Source organism: Malus sylvestris, chromosome 16 (assembly GCF_916048215.2).
Source record: "Malus sylvestris chromosome 16, drMalSylv7.2, whole genome shotgun sequence".
NCBI classification, from domain to species: Eukaryota; Viridiplantae; Streptophyta; class Magnoliopsida; order Rosales; family Rosaceae; genus Malus; species Malus sylvestris.
The window spans coordinates 20,139,294-20,156,053 of NC_062275.1; the positions used below are offsets into that span (position 1 = coordinate 20,139,294).

General features: G+C 33.4%; 1 protein-coding gene and 1 long non-coding RNA gene across 3 annotated transcripts; both read left to right on the plus strand.

The window, feature by feature from the left end:
• The first annotated feature begins 3,525 nt into the window (after positions 1-3,525).
• Positions 3,526-4,482, plus strand: LOC126606630 (ethylene-responsive transcription factor 1B-like). The gene has a single exon (XM_050274011.1). It carries the CDS (start codon positions 3,585-3,587, stop codon positions 4,272-4,274), a length of 690 nt encoding a protein of 229 aa, XP_050129968.1. The 5' UTR covers positions 3,526-3,584; the 3' UTR covers positions 4,275-4,482.
• A 9,113-nt stretch (positions 4,483-13,595) lies between these two features.
• On the plus strand, positions 13,596-16,300 carry LOC126606580 (uncharacterized). 2 transcript variants are annotated; one of them, XR_007617246.1, is made up of 5 exons: positions 13,596-14,196; positions 14,747-14,832; positions 15,468-15,594; positions 15,750-15,867; positions 16,007-16,300. It is a non-coding gene; the product is annotated as an uncharacterized LOC126606580 (long non-coding RNA). The 2 variants fall into 2 exon arrangements; XR_007617245.1 differs by lacking the exon at positions 15,750-15,867 and having other exon boundaries at positions 13,603-14,196.
• Positions 16,301-16,760: the final 460 nt, after the last annotated feature.

The window sequence follows — 16,760 nt, forward strand, 5'->3', positions numbered from 1 at the left end:
TTAGCTGAGTGACGTGACTCTCTACGATGAGGCATAGTTCTGACAGAAGACATCATAATGATTAGATTATTCACGAGATATACAGGACTGCTAAACCTAGGCTCTGATACCAAATTGACACACCCCGACCTAAAATCAAGGTGTGTTGGCTGTCACGTGAGGGTGACGTAGCCATGTGCACAGTGCGGAAGCAATAAGGATATGAAATATACTAATAGATAAGAACTGAAAGCTAATTAATGTGCACTAATAAGCAAAAAGTGCTAGGAATGAGATACAAGTGTAAATACACCTAATCAGAGCATAGAAGTCTAGGTGCAGTCCAGTAGGACAAGTACTAGTTATACAGTACCAGAAGAAGTCCTACGAATATTATACTTTGTCAGAACCGCCAAGATCCACAAACGCCACCAACATCAAGTTTACCTAAAACCTGGAGGGGCGCAAAACAGAAAGTGTGAATGGGCAAAAACAAAGCTTTTCAAAATCATTTCATTTACCAAATGTTCTAACCTCTCGCTGTAAAACATGTATAATTTTCCCAGAAATGGAATATAAATATATATATATATATATATATATATATATATATATATATATATATATATCAAATCATGCTTCACATATCCATAATCTTAAGTATGCCATGCCAAAAATATAAAATAGAATAAGTAACTCAGGTGAAAATAAATTCATGGAAAATAACATATTAGCCGGAACCCCTGCAGAAGTCTGTACGGTTGAACTCATAGCTCATTAATCAATCTAGCCAGAGTCACTACAAGTGACCTATACGGCACTACACTGCACACGAGTTAGAACAACTCAATGCTACGCACTCATGATAGCTATGCGATAAATCGCTAGTCACCTATAAGTCGGAACCACCTATGATGGTCTGTACGACAAGACTGTGCACCTAAATTGGATCCAATGTGAGCATAGGGTGCGGGAGGTGACATTATAAATAGGCTTGTACCATATCTTTGGCTAAATCACAATCACCCAGGGTGCATGTTTATGAGCTTTCAATCACATCTCATATACGAAACAACTATAAAAACGTTAATTTAAAGCACATAACCAATACTAACTAATAACTTCTCATACATTGCTTAATTGAGGTATATAAATATACCATCGTGACCTACACAACTCCATGAACACACCCAAATTTTTAAAATAATTTTCGGAGCCCTCACGCACCATCATGTGCCGACAAGGGCATGGCCCTACTCGCGGCCACGCGCAGGGAATCCTAACAAAATCCCCTAACCCTATTAGGAATATTCCGTTAAAAAGTAACAGAAACCGTTAATTCTACCTGACGGCGTCAGAATATTCCGTCAAACTTTGACGGAATATTCTCTATCTTCTACCTTCGAACTATAGTAACCATCACCGTCACTGGAAACTGAAAAATTTTAAAATCCTTGTATCTCAGTCATTTCTTACCCAAAACTCATGAAATTGGTCTCAATTTAAAGCTTATAACTAGAAGAACACATCCTTACCAATTTCAAGGCTTGAGATCCATGAAAACTCACCGGAGAAAGCTCGATAATCTGGCGAAAACTTAAAACTCGTTGAACTCGATTTCCCGACATCCAAATCGCTTGGTTTTTCTTCTCTGAGCTTCGTGAGGATGATTCAAAGATCCCTATGTCCTTAAAAAATCCTAAAAACCTCACATTAATTAGTGCATGAACAGTGCATGAAATCTGGGGTTAGAGTTCTCGGGGGTTTTTAAGCTTTCAAGTTCTAAAAATAGCATATACGAACTCAGAAGCTTATAAGGAGTTCGAATCTTACATTCTTGACGTCGATCAGTGTCTGAATGAGAGGGTTTGAGATTTGTCCGTACACTTGTATGGACGTTGCAGAAAAATTGAAAGGGAGGGGAGAGAGAGTGCACGGGGAAAAGGTTGGGTGTGTGGTGGTCCTACTTGGTCTTCCAATACACAAAACAAACACTTTAAGTCCTAAGTGTTCCAAAACTTAGGAAAATCTTTGAATTGGTCCAATTAAAACTTAACCCACATAGCCACACAAAAAGTCCAAGGGTAAATAAGTAATTTCACACCGTCAAAAATAAATAATTCTAAATGAGCTGTGACATTGTCATTGTGAAAAAATAAAAATAACAATTTAATCATATCATCTACAGCTATGCTCACAATATCTCTTGCTGGATTATTTCACATTGGATTTTTTCTTTTTCCAATTGGAAACTTTGATCCACCACTTTTTAAGACTCATAATGTGGAGATGGTGTCAAGTGGCCAAAGCTGGTCGACTGATTCATATTGTAAGTTAAAGTTTTTAATCTACTAATCTAAATATACCTAGTCTACAAAGAATGTGGTGACAAATGAAATGAGTATTTTGCAACTGTACACCAACTTAAGGAAATTGACCAATGAAGAGATAACAAAGTCGTTTGATAACCTTTTTCATCTTAATTTACGTTTATGAACATAATATCCTAATATTAAAATAATCAAAAACAAAAAGTTAAAACAAAATTCCGAAGCATATATAGTTTAATCTTCTTCAATAGCATGAGTAAATTTGAGATCAATAGAGTGAAAAACGTTTGGTCAAGTTAATTTGTAAATCTAAGCCACGAGAACCTTGACCTTTTTTTTCCAAGCCTCATTTCCTCGAACGCTCGTAAAATGGGAAAGAGAAAACGACCTCTTTCTTCCCAAATAAACTTTGGGCTCCAAGCAAATATCACAAGACTTTTGATTTCTTTAAATGAAAAATTAATGAAAAGTGTTTAAAAATTTTGAGTTTTAACGATGATTAGGATATAAAATATTTAAAAACTTTAGTAACGCCTTTAAATGCGCAAATACATAGGCAATCCAACGGTGTTTCTTGAAGTGGTTAGAGAGAAAAACATGTATACTATCTCAAACGGAGAATGATTCTTTTCACTCCTAATCTCTCTTCCCTTCCCTTCTCTCCTATTTGAACGGTTACGGTTAAGTTATATCAACATCTTATATTAATTTTTTATAGAGATAATAAGATAAAAAATAATGTATAAGAAGAACGGAGGAAGGAGATGTGAATAGGAGGGGTAGAATTCTTCTCCATCTCAAATGGCCATTCAACAACCAATGGATTTATCTGTCAGAAGAATCAGCATGCTGACACGTGGACAAGATCCTAAGCGTCGAAGAACAGTGATATCAGAAGCTGATGTCACGCATATTTCTCTCTGACTTGGCCGCCATGCTTCAATTGACCCATGTGCTCAAATTCATCTCAACTTGTGTGGCATCCCACAATAATACAATAATCCAAAAAACTAATAAAATATAGCCACCACATCTATTTTAATATGTATCTATCTGGATGATTTTACCATTTCACCCTCGTAATTTTACCCCGTCTTTTTGTCATTTTAACCTGGGACCCTATTGGCCTCTATTGGTCCACATTGGTCCTGTGGGACCCATTGGAATTGGGTATATATAATGAGGATGCAAATCTTTAGCAACCAACATGCGCACACACACAGACACACACACAGAGTGATCCAAGCAGAAAACAAAAACACCCTAACTCTTCAAATGAATTACTCGACTTTTGATTCCCCAAACTCCAATTTGTCACCAGAATCTTCATTTGGATCATCATTTTCTTGGGATGATGGTCTTAAATTTGGCAACAATTCACTTCCTTTCAATGAAAATGATTCAGAAGAAATGCTTCTTTACGGTCTAATTTCGGAGGCCACCCAAGAAATAACGTCAAGTTTTTTTGTTTCTGCAAACCCAATTAAGGAAGAGGAGGTGAGCTCCGCATGCGAAGAAGAAAACCTGAAAAAGGAAAAGTCCTATAGAGGGGTTCGGAGGCGGCCATGGGGCAAGTTTGCTGCAGAAATAAGAGACTCCACTAGACATGGCATAAGGGTGTGGCTAGGCACATTTGACAGTGCCGAAGCCGCAGCTCTTGCCTATGATCAAGCCGCCTTTTCCATGAGAGGCTCTACGGCAATTCTCAATTTCCCAGTAGAGAGAGTCCGCGAATCGCTTAGGGAGATCAACTATGGTACCTTGGATTTGGAAGGATGTTCGCCGGTGATGGCGCTTAAGCGAAAGCACTCGATGAGAAGGAAAACTGGGTTCAAGAAAAGTCAAGTTGACAGAGATGTGATGATAGAGAATGTGGTGGTGTTTGAAGATCTGGGAACAGATTACTTGGAAGAATTGTTAAATTCAACCGAGAATACAAGTACCAGCGCCACTCCTAATTGGTGAACCAAAACAGCAAATTCATCTTTATTGAATTCTTCTTTTGTTTGTTTGTTCTTTTTTCTGTAATCAATCTCTTTGTAATTGTATGAACCGTGACTCCAATCTTTTGTTTTTGCTGTAAAGTTCGTAGAAAGATAAAGGTGTTACGCATTAATGTGTCCTAGTGTTTAATCTGTGGGGCTGAAATCAAATTAGTTGAACCTTGAGGTGACTGTTGCTTTGAAATTTGATTAGGTCAACTAGTAGGGCCAAGTGACTCATAAAATGACATTGGCTCATGCACGCCTGCAGCACTACTCGAGTGACATGCATGGATGGGATTAATTGAACCATCAAAGTTAATCACTCTAATACTATATTTTTCAATCATCAAATCTTCTGACCATTTTATTTCAGTTATTACACAAAAATTCCTAATACACATTCCTTCAACAACCATCTTTTGTATTGGGCTAGTTTTGCATGCTCAAGAGATTCTTATATCTTTGTACTTGGGCGTGGCGGCCCAATGCATTGCTTCGAGCATGTTCAAGAATTTTACTTTCCTCAGCAAGCTAGAAACTGATACTTGCTTTACAAAATGTAATATATATATATATATATATATATATATATATATGTGTGTGTGTGTGTGTATAGAAGGCTTTTAAGGAAAAGGATTCCTAATTTTTTTTTTAAAATGGGAATTAGTTGTGGGACCCACACCACATCAAATTTTAAGGATCCGAATCATTTATTTTTCAAGTTGCACTTTATAGATTATCATTACAAAATATTAGCGAAATCGGAAGTATTTGAGGTATTTAATTGAGTTCAAATAAATTAATGAACACTTGTTCCAAGAATAACTCTGAAAATTTCATCGTGATAATTAAATAGTAAATGGTTTCGAATTGAATTGAATTTTTACAAGGATGATCTTTTGAATCAAGACTTAAAAAGTAGACGGTTCGGATCGTTGAAGTTTGATGTGGAGTGGATCCCACAACCTGATCCCCCAATAAAATTGCCTATATATATATATATATATATATATATATATATATTTATTTATTATCTTCCAATAGCGAAGGGTCTGGGATGCTGAAATATCAAGCATATATACAAAAAAAAGATATACAGCCAGGACCAGCAAAAGAGCTGCAACTTGTTGAATTTGTCATCAATCAAAATCTCAATCAAAGTTTTCTTGGTATTTCATAGCATTTTATGATTAAGGATTCAGGACTCATAGGTGCGGGAACATGTATAATTTAATCATGCAATAAGGTCGAGGAATATGCAGATCAATATCAACTAAGGTAATACTAATTTTGATGAAAAGAAAGCTATTACTAATAAATAGGAAATTTTAAATAGAAATTAGTAGTTCTGTGGAGAAGGGGAAAAGAGTGAGGCATGCACTGACCCAGCTGAACCACTTTGAACACTGTTTTGGTCGAATTTCAAAGAAGAGAAGCTTCTCAAGGGCAACTCAGTCTTTAGCAATTTGGGTTTGGCTACGTACGACTTTCTAATTCATGCTGTTATAATAATAATAACATACAGATAATCTAAACATATATATTATCTTCACGTCGGTCCAATTTGGTTGTATTAAACTATGATAAAATTGTGATCCTCCTCCCTCCCCCTTCCTTCCTCCACCTCTTTTTGTTTATTTTTCTTAGACCATTTTCTTTCTAATTTTTAATATCATTAATGGGTTAATTAGCAAAGTATAACTCTATTTCTAACAGCGGTGGCCGTAGAAGATATCTTAAATTTGAATATTGTATATATGCATAAAAGAAGAATTATGTTAGCTTATAGCATCGTATTTTGCGGCCGTTTGAATGTTAGTAATTTATATTTTGCGGCCATTTGAATGTTAGTAATTTATGAGCTGTTAATATATATATGAATGAAATACAATCATATTATCGTTAGTCATTGCCAAATGACACTACACATAATTGCATGAATAAGCTAGTTGTGCAACAGTCATAACTAAGGTTTTAAAAGACACTAGGCACTAGACGGGTGGCGGGCTAGAACCTAGCACCTATGTGTTAACAATACGAATCTTAATGAATACTTAGCTTAAGAATTGAGATTCAGAGAAAGAAATGAAAGCAATGAGAGAGAAAGAGAATGAAGAAGAAAGACTTTGATCTTCAATTGATAAGTGAGAGAGAATACATTCTCTGCTTTATAAGCAGTAGCCGTTACAATAATTCTAAGAAACTAATAGGCCTTTAACAAACTAATAGATTCCTAATAGAGCTCCAACCAATCTAACTGCTCTATGATGCCATGGACACTAACGAATACAATTGTGACACTTGTACATATTCTATTCCTTCACTTATCATCCCCCCTCAATCTCAGCTGGGGTAACCAAGCCTGAGATTATAGCAGTGTTTAACAAATGTTAGTCCATGTAATCCTTTAGTGAGAATGTCTGATGTTTGCTCTTCTGTTGGAATGTATTGTACCACTAAGTCTTTCCTTTGCACTTTCTCTCAATTGAAGTGAAAATCTGTGTCCAAATGTTTAATTCTAATGTGAAACACTAGATTGGAACATAAAGCCAAAGCATAAAGGTTATCACAATGTAACAAAGGTGTTTAAGCAATGAATTGATGTAGATCATTTAACAAAAGCCTAATCCATACCATGTCTGCAGCACAACGTGCTAAAACCTTGTATTCTACCCCTATAGAACTTTTGGCATGCTTTATAAATTGTATTCCTTATTCCTAAATTGTTCAACAAAAAAAATATATATTTGTTTAAAAATTTAGTAAATAAGGGGTGAGTCTAGTAATCTTGCATTCATTTTAATGGTAGCCTCGGGAATTTTACTCCAGGATATTGTTATCCTTCACCAGTTACCATTTCGAGTTTCAAATCCCCAAGCTCAAGCAGTTTAGTCTAGCAATCTTGTTCAAGTGTTTGGAAAAACACTAGAAAAGATAGAAAAAAATGAAGGAGTTTTTAATTGTCTATTATTTAATACCAAGGCTATCTAACTTATATTGACATTCGATACTTCATCATTCCATTCTTAAGCGGATCCGACTTACAAAAACGGCATTCCATCATGATCCATACCGCGTCTGTGTGAAAGCATAAGCTCTGTTTGTTTGGAAAGTCTATGAATGTTAATTAAAAATTAAAAATTAAAAACTTCTGTTATAATTCGAGCAGCATTTTCTTTGAATCGGATTTCAAACATTTGGTTTTGGTATTTAAATCCAATCAATTTTCTTTTCTTCTTAAATGTTTGGCCTTAAACTGTCATTTTCCTCTTAATCGGTCGTCCCTTTCTTTTCAACCTTTGTCTTTATGTAAATGGCAAGAGTTTGGCCGCATAGTAATTGGGTTATAGCCATTGACGCTTGGACATTTAAACTCTATGCTTAGCATATATGGATGGGGTTAAACATCCTATTCTCCTTCCCCATGCTAAATAAGTTGGCAGGATATGTAAAGACTAAGAAGCGTTTGGTGCTAAGGATTGGATTGAAATGCATAAAATATTTCAAGGTATGTTGAAAGAAAAATTGAAAACATTGTGGCCAATTCGGAAGTAGGAATTAATAAGAAAACTTAGGGCTGATTTGGGATTGTGGTGTTTTTTTTTTAAAAAAAAAACAGCTTATTACAAAAAAATTAAAAAAACTAATGTCAATAATAGTAGAAAAGCAGAAGTATAGCCTACCATGCTTATAAAAAAAGGGATGTGATATCCACACACTCCTTTTTACTTCTTCCACACCTTTTTGGTTTTTGACCGTCGGATCGGATGAATTGAAGAAGATCAACGGACATAAATTAACAAGGGGTGTGTGAGAAGTAAAAATTGGTGTGTAGATAGCACATCTCTAAAAAAAAACTGTTTTTTTATTAAGCATAGTGATCAGTACCAATTTAATGAAATTTTCAAATGGTTAATATACCCCCAAAATTTTACAAAATGACAATCTTTACCCTTACATTATTCTCTTTGACAATCATTATATAACATTAAATACCATATCTTTTTCTAGCCATTTAGCATATTCACAATTTTATCTAAAAGTTTACCAAACACTTAACAATTTTATTTTACAGCTGTTATTCTTACAGCACAGTAGAAGCGGTTTTATTTTTTTATTTTTTTATTTTTAAAGCACAGTAGTACTAAACTAGCCATTATTCACTACAATCATTCCTAAAATGGTAGGATGAAAGGAAAAATTCCATTCATGTTTAGTCTCCTTTAATCCGATCCCCTATATGAAATGAGACCTAAATTCAAGAATGTCATAAATAAAATAGTTTCGGAAAAGCTATACAACAATAACCCCTTGGATATATATATATGGAGCACTTTAATTCAAATATTTTAAACTAAATTTGTGATGCCAATTAGTATTACGATTTAGAGGTATTTTTCTTCACTTGTAAGTGAGATTTTTTTTTTTAACAAACAATGTTATCTACATTAAGGAGGTGGGGGAGTGCGCTAAGCCTAACAATGGGCTAGCAATAATGTAGTTCAAATTCTCTTTTGGCGAGAATCGAATATAAGAACTCTCACATACCAGTGAAGAGAAATACCACTAGACCATAATACTAAATGATTGTAAGTGAGAGATCTTATATTCGAGTTTTGTAAATAGCGAATTCGAAACAAATTTATTCTAGGCTTTTGAATAGTAGCACTTCAAAAAGATTGGAATTGAAAAAAAACAAAAAAAAACTAGTGTGAGATTGCATATTGATTTTAATCTTTGAAGTGTACTTTTATTAAAAGTCATATTATATTTTTGTTATTTAATGTCTTCACATTAAAATTTTGATTTTATTAATATCACTACAAGAAAAATGGTCTTTGGGCACAAAATTAGGGACACAAATGAGGTTTTTGTGTGCGTTTGAACACCAATAGGGTTCATTCCCTAATGGGCACCATATATTGTGCGCAATGAAAAAGGACACAAACTAGGCCTGGCAATTCCTGACACGACCCGATAACCCGACACGACACGACACGAAATTAACAGGTGTTCGGGTCGACACGATAACGAAACGGGTCGTTATCGGGTAACCCGATAAGCACCTGTTAAGATAACGGGTTTGTTCGGGTATACACGTGGGTAACACGATACACGATAAGCAGAATATTAATTTAATAATTTATAACCCTAAAAAAATACTATAATAATTATATATATATATATTAATTTAACAATTTTATACCCCTAAAAACTATAATAATTATATAGATATATATTAAATTAACTATAATAATTATAATAATTATATATACTATAATAATTATACCCAAAATATTAACTATAATAATTATATATATATATATATATATATATATATATATTAAATTTTATACCCCTAAAAACTATAATAATTATACATACAAAATAAATAGATTTAAATCTACTTAATACACACACACACACCGTTGAACTTCATGGGATACGAATTATACGAAACTAATTTCAACGATCCAACCGTCAAACATGTTTGTATATACTTCGAGATCGCATACGCCAAAAATTGCAAAAAACAAACATTCAGAGAGCAAGTAACGGGACAAAACTTTTTGACGGTTATAAACGAAAAATCACGATTTAACGGTCATTTGAACTCCGATTTTGATGATTTTTTACAACCACACTCCTTGACCCTATATGAATACAATGATTGAATTCGATCTTCAATTTAAAATATTTACACAAGTGGATACCACAAAATCTTATGTTACACTTAATAAAAGTATGAATAAACTCTTAAGTATTAGTGAATCTATTGTTTTGATGGGATGCTCATTCTACACAACTAGTTTCAATGATCCAACCGTCAAACATGTTTGTATATACTTCGAGATCGCATACGCCAAAAATTGCAAAAAACAAACATTCAGAGATCAAGTAATGGGACAAAAGTTTTCGACGGTTATAAATGAAAAATCACGATTTAACGGTTATTTTAACTCCGATTTTGATGATTTTTTACAACTACACTCCTTGACCCTATATGAATACAAGTAATGAATTCGATCTTCAATTTAAAATATTTACACTAGTGGATACCACAAAATCTTATGTTATACTTAATAAAAGTATGAATAAACTATTAAGTATTAGTGAATCTATTGTTTTGATGGGATACTCATTTTACGAAACTAGTTTCAAAGATCCAACCGTCAAACATGTTTATATATACTTCGAGATCTCATACGTCAAAAATTACAAAAAACAAACATTCAGAGATCAATTAACGGGACAAAACTTTTCGACGGTTATAAAAAGAAAAATCACGATTTAACGGTCATTTTAACTCTGATTTTGATGATTTTTTGCAGCTACACTCCTTGACCTTATATGAATACAATGATTGAATTCGATATTCAATTTAAAATATTCACACTAGTGGATACCACAAAATCTTATATTATACTTAATAAAAGTATGAATAAACTATTAAGTATTAGTGAATCTATTGTTTTGATGGGATACTCATTCTACGAAACTAGTTTCAATGATCCAACCGTCAAACATGTTTATATATGCTTCGAGATCGCATACACCAAAAATTGCAAAAAAAAAACACTCAGAGATCAAGTAACGGGACAAAACTTTTCGACGGTTATAAATGAAAAATCACGATTTAACGGTCATTTTAACTCCGATTTTGATGATTTTTTACAACTACACTCCTTGACCCTATATGAATACAATGATTGAATTCGATCTTCAATTTAAAATAGTGGATACCACAAAATCTTATGTTATACTTAATAAAAGTATGAATAAACTCTTAAGTATTAGTGAATCTATTGTTTTGATGGAATACTCATTCTACGAAACTAGTTTCAATGATCCAACCGTCAAACATGTTTTTATATATTTCAAGATCGGATACACCAAAAATTGCAAAAAACAAACATTTAGAGAGCAAGTAACGGGACAAAACTTTTCGACGGTTATAAACGAAAAATCACGATTTAACGGTTAATTTAACTCCGATTTTGATGATTTTTTACAACTACACTCCTTGACCTTATATGAATACAATGATTAAATTCGATCTTCAATTTAAAATATTTACACTAGTGGATACCACAAAATCTTATGTTATACTTAATAAAAGTATGAATAAACTCTTAAGTATTAGTGAATCTATTGTTTTAATGGGATACTCATTCTACGAAACTAGTTTCAATGATCCAACCGTCAAACATGTTTGTATATATTTCGAGATCGCATACGCCAAAAATTGCAAAAAAAAAACATTCAGAGAGCAATTAACGGGACAAAACTTTTCGACGGTTATAAACGAAAAATCACGATTTAACGGTTAATTTAACTCCGATTTTGATGATTTTTTACAACTACACTCCTTGACCTTATATGAATACAATGATTGAATTCGATCTTCAATTTAAAATATTTACACTAGTGGATACCACAAAATCTTATGTTATACTTAATAAAAGTATGAATAAACTATTAAGTATTAGTGAATCTATTGTTTTAATGGGATACTCATTCTACGAAACTAGTTTCAAAGATCCAACCGTCAAACATGTTTGTATATACTTCGAGATCGCATACGTCAAAAATTACAAAAAACAAACATTCAGAGATCAATTAACGGGACAAAACTTTTCGACGGTTATAAAAAGAAAAATCACGATTTAACGGTCATTTTAACTCTGATTTTGATGATTTTTTGCAGCTACACTTCTTGACCTTATATGAATACAATGATTGAATTCGATCTTCAATTTAAAATATTTACACTAGTGGAAACCACAAAATCTTATATTATACTTAATAAAAGTATGAATAAACTATTACGTATTAGTGAATCTATTGTTTTGATGGGATACTCATTCTACGAAACTAGTTTCAATGATCCAACCGTCAAACATGTTTATATATACTTCGAGATTGCATACGCCAAAAATTGCAAAAAACAAACATTCAGAGATCAAGTAACGGGACAAAACTTTTCGACGGTTATAAACGAAAAATCACGATTTAACGGTCATTTTAACTCCGATTTTGATGATTTTTTACAACTACACTCCTTGATCCTATATGAATACAATGATTGAATTCGATCTTCAATTTAAAATATTTACACTAGTGGAAACCACAAAATCTTATGTTATACTTAATAAAAGTATGAATAAACTCTCAAGTATTAGTGAATCTATTGTTTTGATGGGATACTCATTATACGAAACTAGTTTCAAAGATCCAACCGTCAAACATGTTTGTATATATTTCGAGATCGCATACGCCAAAAATTGCAAAAAACAAACATTCAGAGAGCACGTAACGGGACAAAACTTTTCGACGGTTATAAACGAAAAATCACGATTTAACGGTTAATTTAACTCCGATTTTGATGATTTTTTACAACTACACTCATTGACCTTATATGAATACAATGATTGAATTCGATCTTCAATTTAAAATATTTACACTAGTGGATACCACAAAATCTTATGTCTATACTTAATAAAAGTATGGTATAGTACTATTGTTTTATTTTTTTTCATAATTATTTTGGTAAACTTTTCATAATTTGAATGATTTTTAATGGTTGGTTTTTCTATGCTTAGTTTATGCAGAAGATAGTTATGACGTGGAAAACCTTACTGAAAACATCATCAACATAACTCTTGAAGGCAATAGATCAAGCCAAAGTTCCAATGCAATTTCATGATGATCAATGTAAATCGAGGATTTTGTAAATTGAGGTTTAAACTTTTGAGAAAGATTTCACAACATTGAAAACAAAAACTGTTTCATTTTGCATATCCTTGCACATTTAAAATTTGTAATAGATTAGTAGTGTATGTATTATTTTTTTATTAGGCTCTTATTTTCGAGTGTAGATGTAGAACTTAAACGACAAATGTGTTTTAATGTTTTGAAGTAATATTTATGTGGCAATGTGTGGTATGTGCAAATTTAAGAAAAAATATATATTTTTCTTAACGGGTCATAACGGGTCGGGTCACTTTACCCGTTGGGTAAAGTGACACGACCTGTTAAGGACCCGTTAAGATAACGGGTGTGACACGACACGATCCGTTAAGATAACAGGTGTTACACAAAAACGACACGAACACGACTGACACGACCCGTTTGCCAGGCCTAACACAAACACATTATTGGGCACAAAACCATGACTTTTGTGCCTTTAATTTCAGCAATGGAAATTTTGTATTAATTTGCAATGACACCATAAATGTTATTGTGCCCTATAATTTAATATATTTAAAGTAAAAGTAGATTTTTTGTGCCCTTTGTTTAAAATAATGTTTTAAATAACATAAAATAAAATGGGTTCCTCAATTTTCACGCCTTATTCTCTCCGCATTTGCTTCCTTTTGTCTCTGTATGTTTCCCATTAAAACCCAGCCTCTCCTCAATTCCTCCGACTCTCCTCTCTCTCTCTCACTCCCCTTCCCAATCGAACCGAGTCTCAACCGCAGGCTCTGTCTCTGTCTCTCTCTCTCTCTCTCTCTCTCTTCCCCCCCCCTCCCAATCGAACCGAGTCTCTTCAACCCGAGGCTCTCTCTCTCTCTTTATCTTTTTCCCAAGTTTTTCTATTTTGCAGATTCTATTTCTCTCGCCTCTCCCCTTCCCAATCAAACCGAGTCGAGTTCGCATCTCACGCTAAAATAGAATTTGCAAATCCTTCCCCTTCAAATTTCACACACACTGCGAATAGGTGGGTCTCAACTCAAATCTCAAGTCGAGTTCACACATTCTCACAGACTCTGCAAATCATTCTCCTTCACACACAATTTGCAAATCAGTCGGCCTCAACTCTCATCTCATCCCCAGTTCCTCTTCGGTTCAGTGTCTGCATAATGCGATTCCTTCCTCTCCACTTCGTTCCAGGTAAAATGGTAAGAACTTAGAACTTGTATTGGTTAATTTGGTTAATAATTTGTCATTAATTTTAGGGTAGGGGAACTGAGCTTTTTTCTCTTGGAGTTAATAATTTAAATGTTAAATTGAAACCTTTAAGAACTTCAGTGACACCTTAACTACAACGGAAACATAATTCTTTCTTTTTCATTATTTTCTTTTTTATACCCGCTGGCTACAACTGATGTAGCCTTAGTGCCCTCCATTACTGTAATTTCCTATGTACGGACACAAAGTTTAGCTCAAATTTGTTCATATTTCTTATTGATTGTACAATTCAGGTTGATTGTTCACATTTGTGCCTTGTCATTATGAACGCATCTGTCCAATTCAGGTTGATTGTACAGCGAGTGGTTTTTCTTATTTGTACAGTAGGCAATGATTCTTTAAGGAAGTTGAACTGCTCAAATTTTTGTGTACTGACCCCGAATCGAATTGTTTGGGATTCCAAAGTGAAAGAAATAAGGCCTAATTGAAAATAAATCAAATTATTGATTGTGTACTTGTAAACTTGTGTTGGTTGTTCAGGTGCCATGGATACAAGTTAGCATGTCCCTGTCACTACTGTTAATGGTTATGCCTCCAGTTTTCCTTATGGTTGTTGGAATGGGAAGGTATGAAATTCACCCTATTTCATTGTGTTTTTCTGTTATCACGAGATTAATGCTTTAATACTATAGTAGAAATGGGAATTTATGCTCCTTTAGTTTATTTCAATTAAGTCACTTTTAGAATTAACAATTACCATGCATCCAATTCTAGGACTTGATATTTATTTGTTGCGGAGTTTTTTTCTACATCTTGTATGTGACTCCACTTCTCACATACTCTGCAAGTAGCTAAACTTGGTAATGAATTTTTACAGGCAAGTCAGATGCTTTCTCAAACATGAACTCAAAGACAGATAGTAGAATTGATATAAAAATAATGATGTTTTTTGTATGTTCTTAGGGTGCACTCCTTGTCTAATGATGTGTAATTTTTGTTACATAAACAAAAGGTTTGTCTCTTCTCAAAAATAATAATCCAAAAGTTATTAAGTGATCTTCTGATTGCCTTTGTATCCAATATCTTTAAATCCAACGGTGTGTTCAAACTGAGTAGATTTGTTGGACATTATTCGTCTTAAGACAGGCCAGACTTATATTATGGGTGAGAAGCAAAATTCATTTGATGAATTTGAATTTAGCAGTCTCTAGATAGCGTCTTAATAACTTGATGGGCTGAATGCATTGGCCTCTACTTGCAGATTCTGCACATCAGCTTGTTAGTCTTTAATGCTCTTGCGATAAAGGGCGTTTCAGCTCTCTGGTGGCAGTCGATCAGTGTTTTCCAAGAAAGAAAATGCCAATGCAGTTCTCCTTGTTGCAAGCCAGGTGAGACATATGTACATCTATCCTCTCAAAACCTTGCACATTTCTTTTTCTTTCTAAAGTTTACTTTCGCTGACCACTATGAAATATGTTTGCCCTCCAACTGTTGAACTTCCCATCCTTGGTGAAAATGTGACTTGGTCTGCGATCTCTTGGAGGCCAAAATGACATTATTTAGGATAATTATCAACTTTTGTTGTTGTAAGTTGCAACTTAGTACAAAGAAGTATCAACTTTTGTCTTGCTTATCCACTTACTGATGTCCAGAATTTCAAGGTATGGTGATGTTCTTATAGTGGAAAAACTTTTATTTCAATTGCATATTGTTGTAGGTTCTATTCTTATGTATTAAGATTATCTTGTTTTACATTACTATAATCATTAAATTATTGAGTTTACTAATGTTGTTGTGTAGGAGGATAGGGAAAAACCATTTGAAGGAATACTTAAATAGAAATGGAAGATCTTCTCCTGATGATCATCTTCATTAATTCGTTTATGGAGCAGCAGAGATTCGATGAGGTGCAAGGCTTGCTGGGGAAGATGCATCCATCAAAAAATGTTTGCTTTCAAGTTCTTTTTGCATTAGAGATGAAATATGTAACATTACAATATATGTTTGTGAAATCGGGAATGTATTGTAGACTTTCTACATTTTATGAAAATTAAAAATAAAAAAAAATAAAAAAAACCTCAATTTCAGTTTTAATTTTTCAAATTATGATTTTTTTAATATTTAATTCATGCAGGCACAATTACATTTTAAGTGCCAACATGGCTAGAAAATTTAGTTTGACAACTTTGTCAGAATGGAGGGACAAAACACCCTTTATTTGTGCTAAACATCATGAGCACAGAACTCAATATTGTGCTATTTGAAAAAAGGGCATGCCCATAGATACAAATTTAGTTGCTGCACTGTTGCTATTGGTCTATGGGTACAAGTGTTGGTGCTTTCTGGCCTCAATGGGCACATATAATTTATTGTGTGCAGTGCTCATTTTTTTATAGTATATGCACATTTTAGTTTTTCCAGTTATAAATAAACCTAAATGAAAAAAAAATTAAAAATTAGTGACCCAAAAGAAAAATATTTAAATACAAAAGTGTACAAAAATGATTGTACCAAAATATATTATAATGAACTTAAATGTTTATAATGAAATGTG

Bases quoted from the DNA above. Each gene is read 5' to 3' on its own strand.
- LOC126606630 (XM_050274011.1), top strand. From the start codon at position 3,585: ATGAATTACTCGACTTTTGATTCCCCAAACTCCAATTTGTCACCAGAA.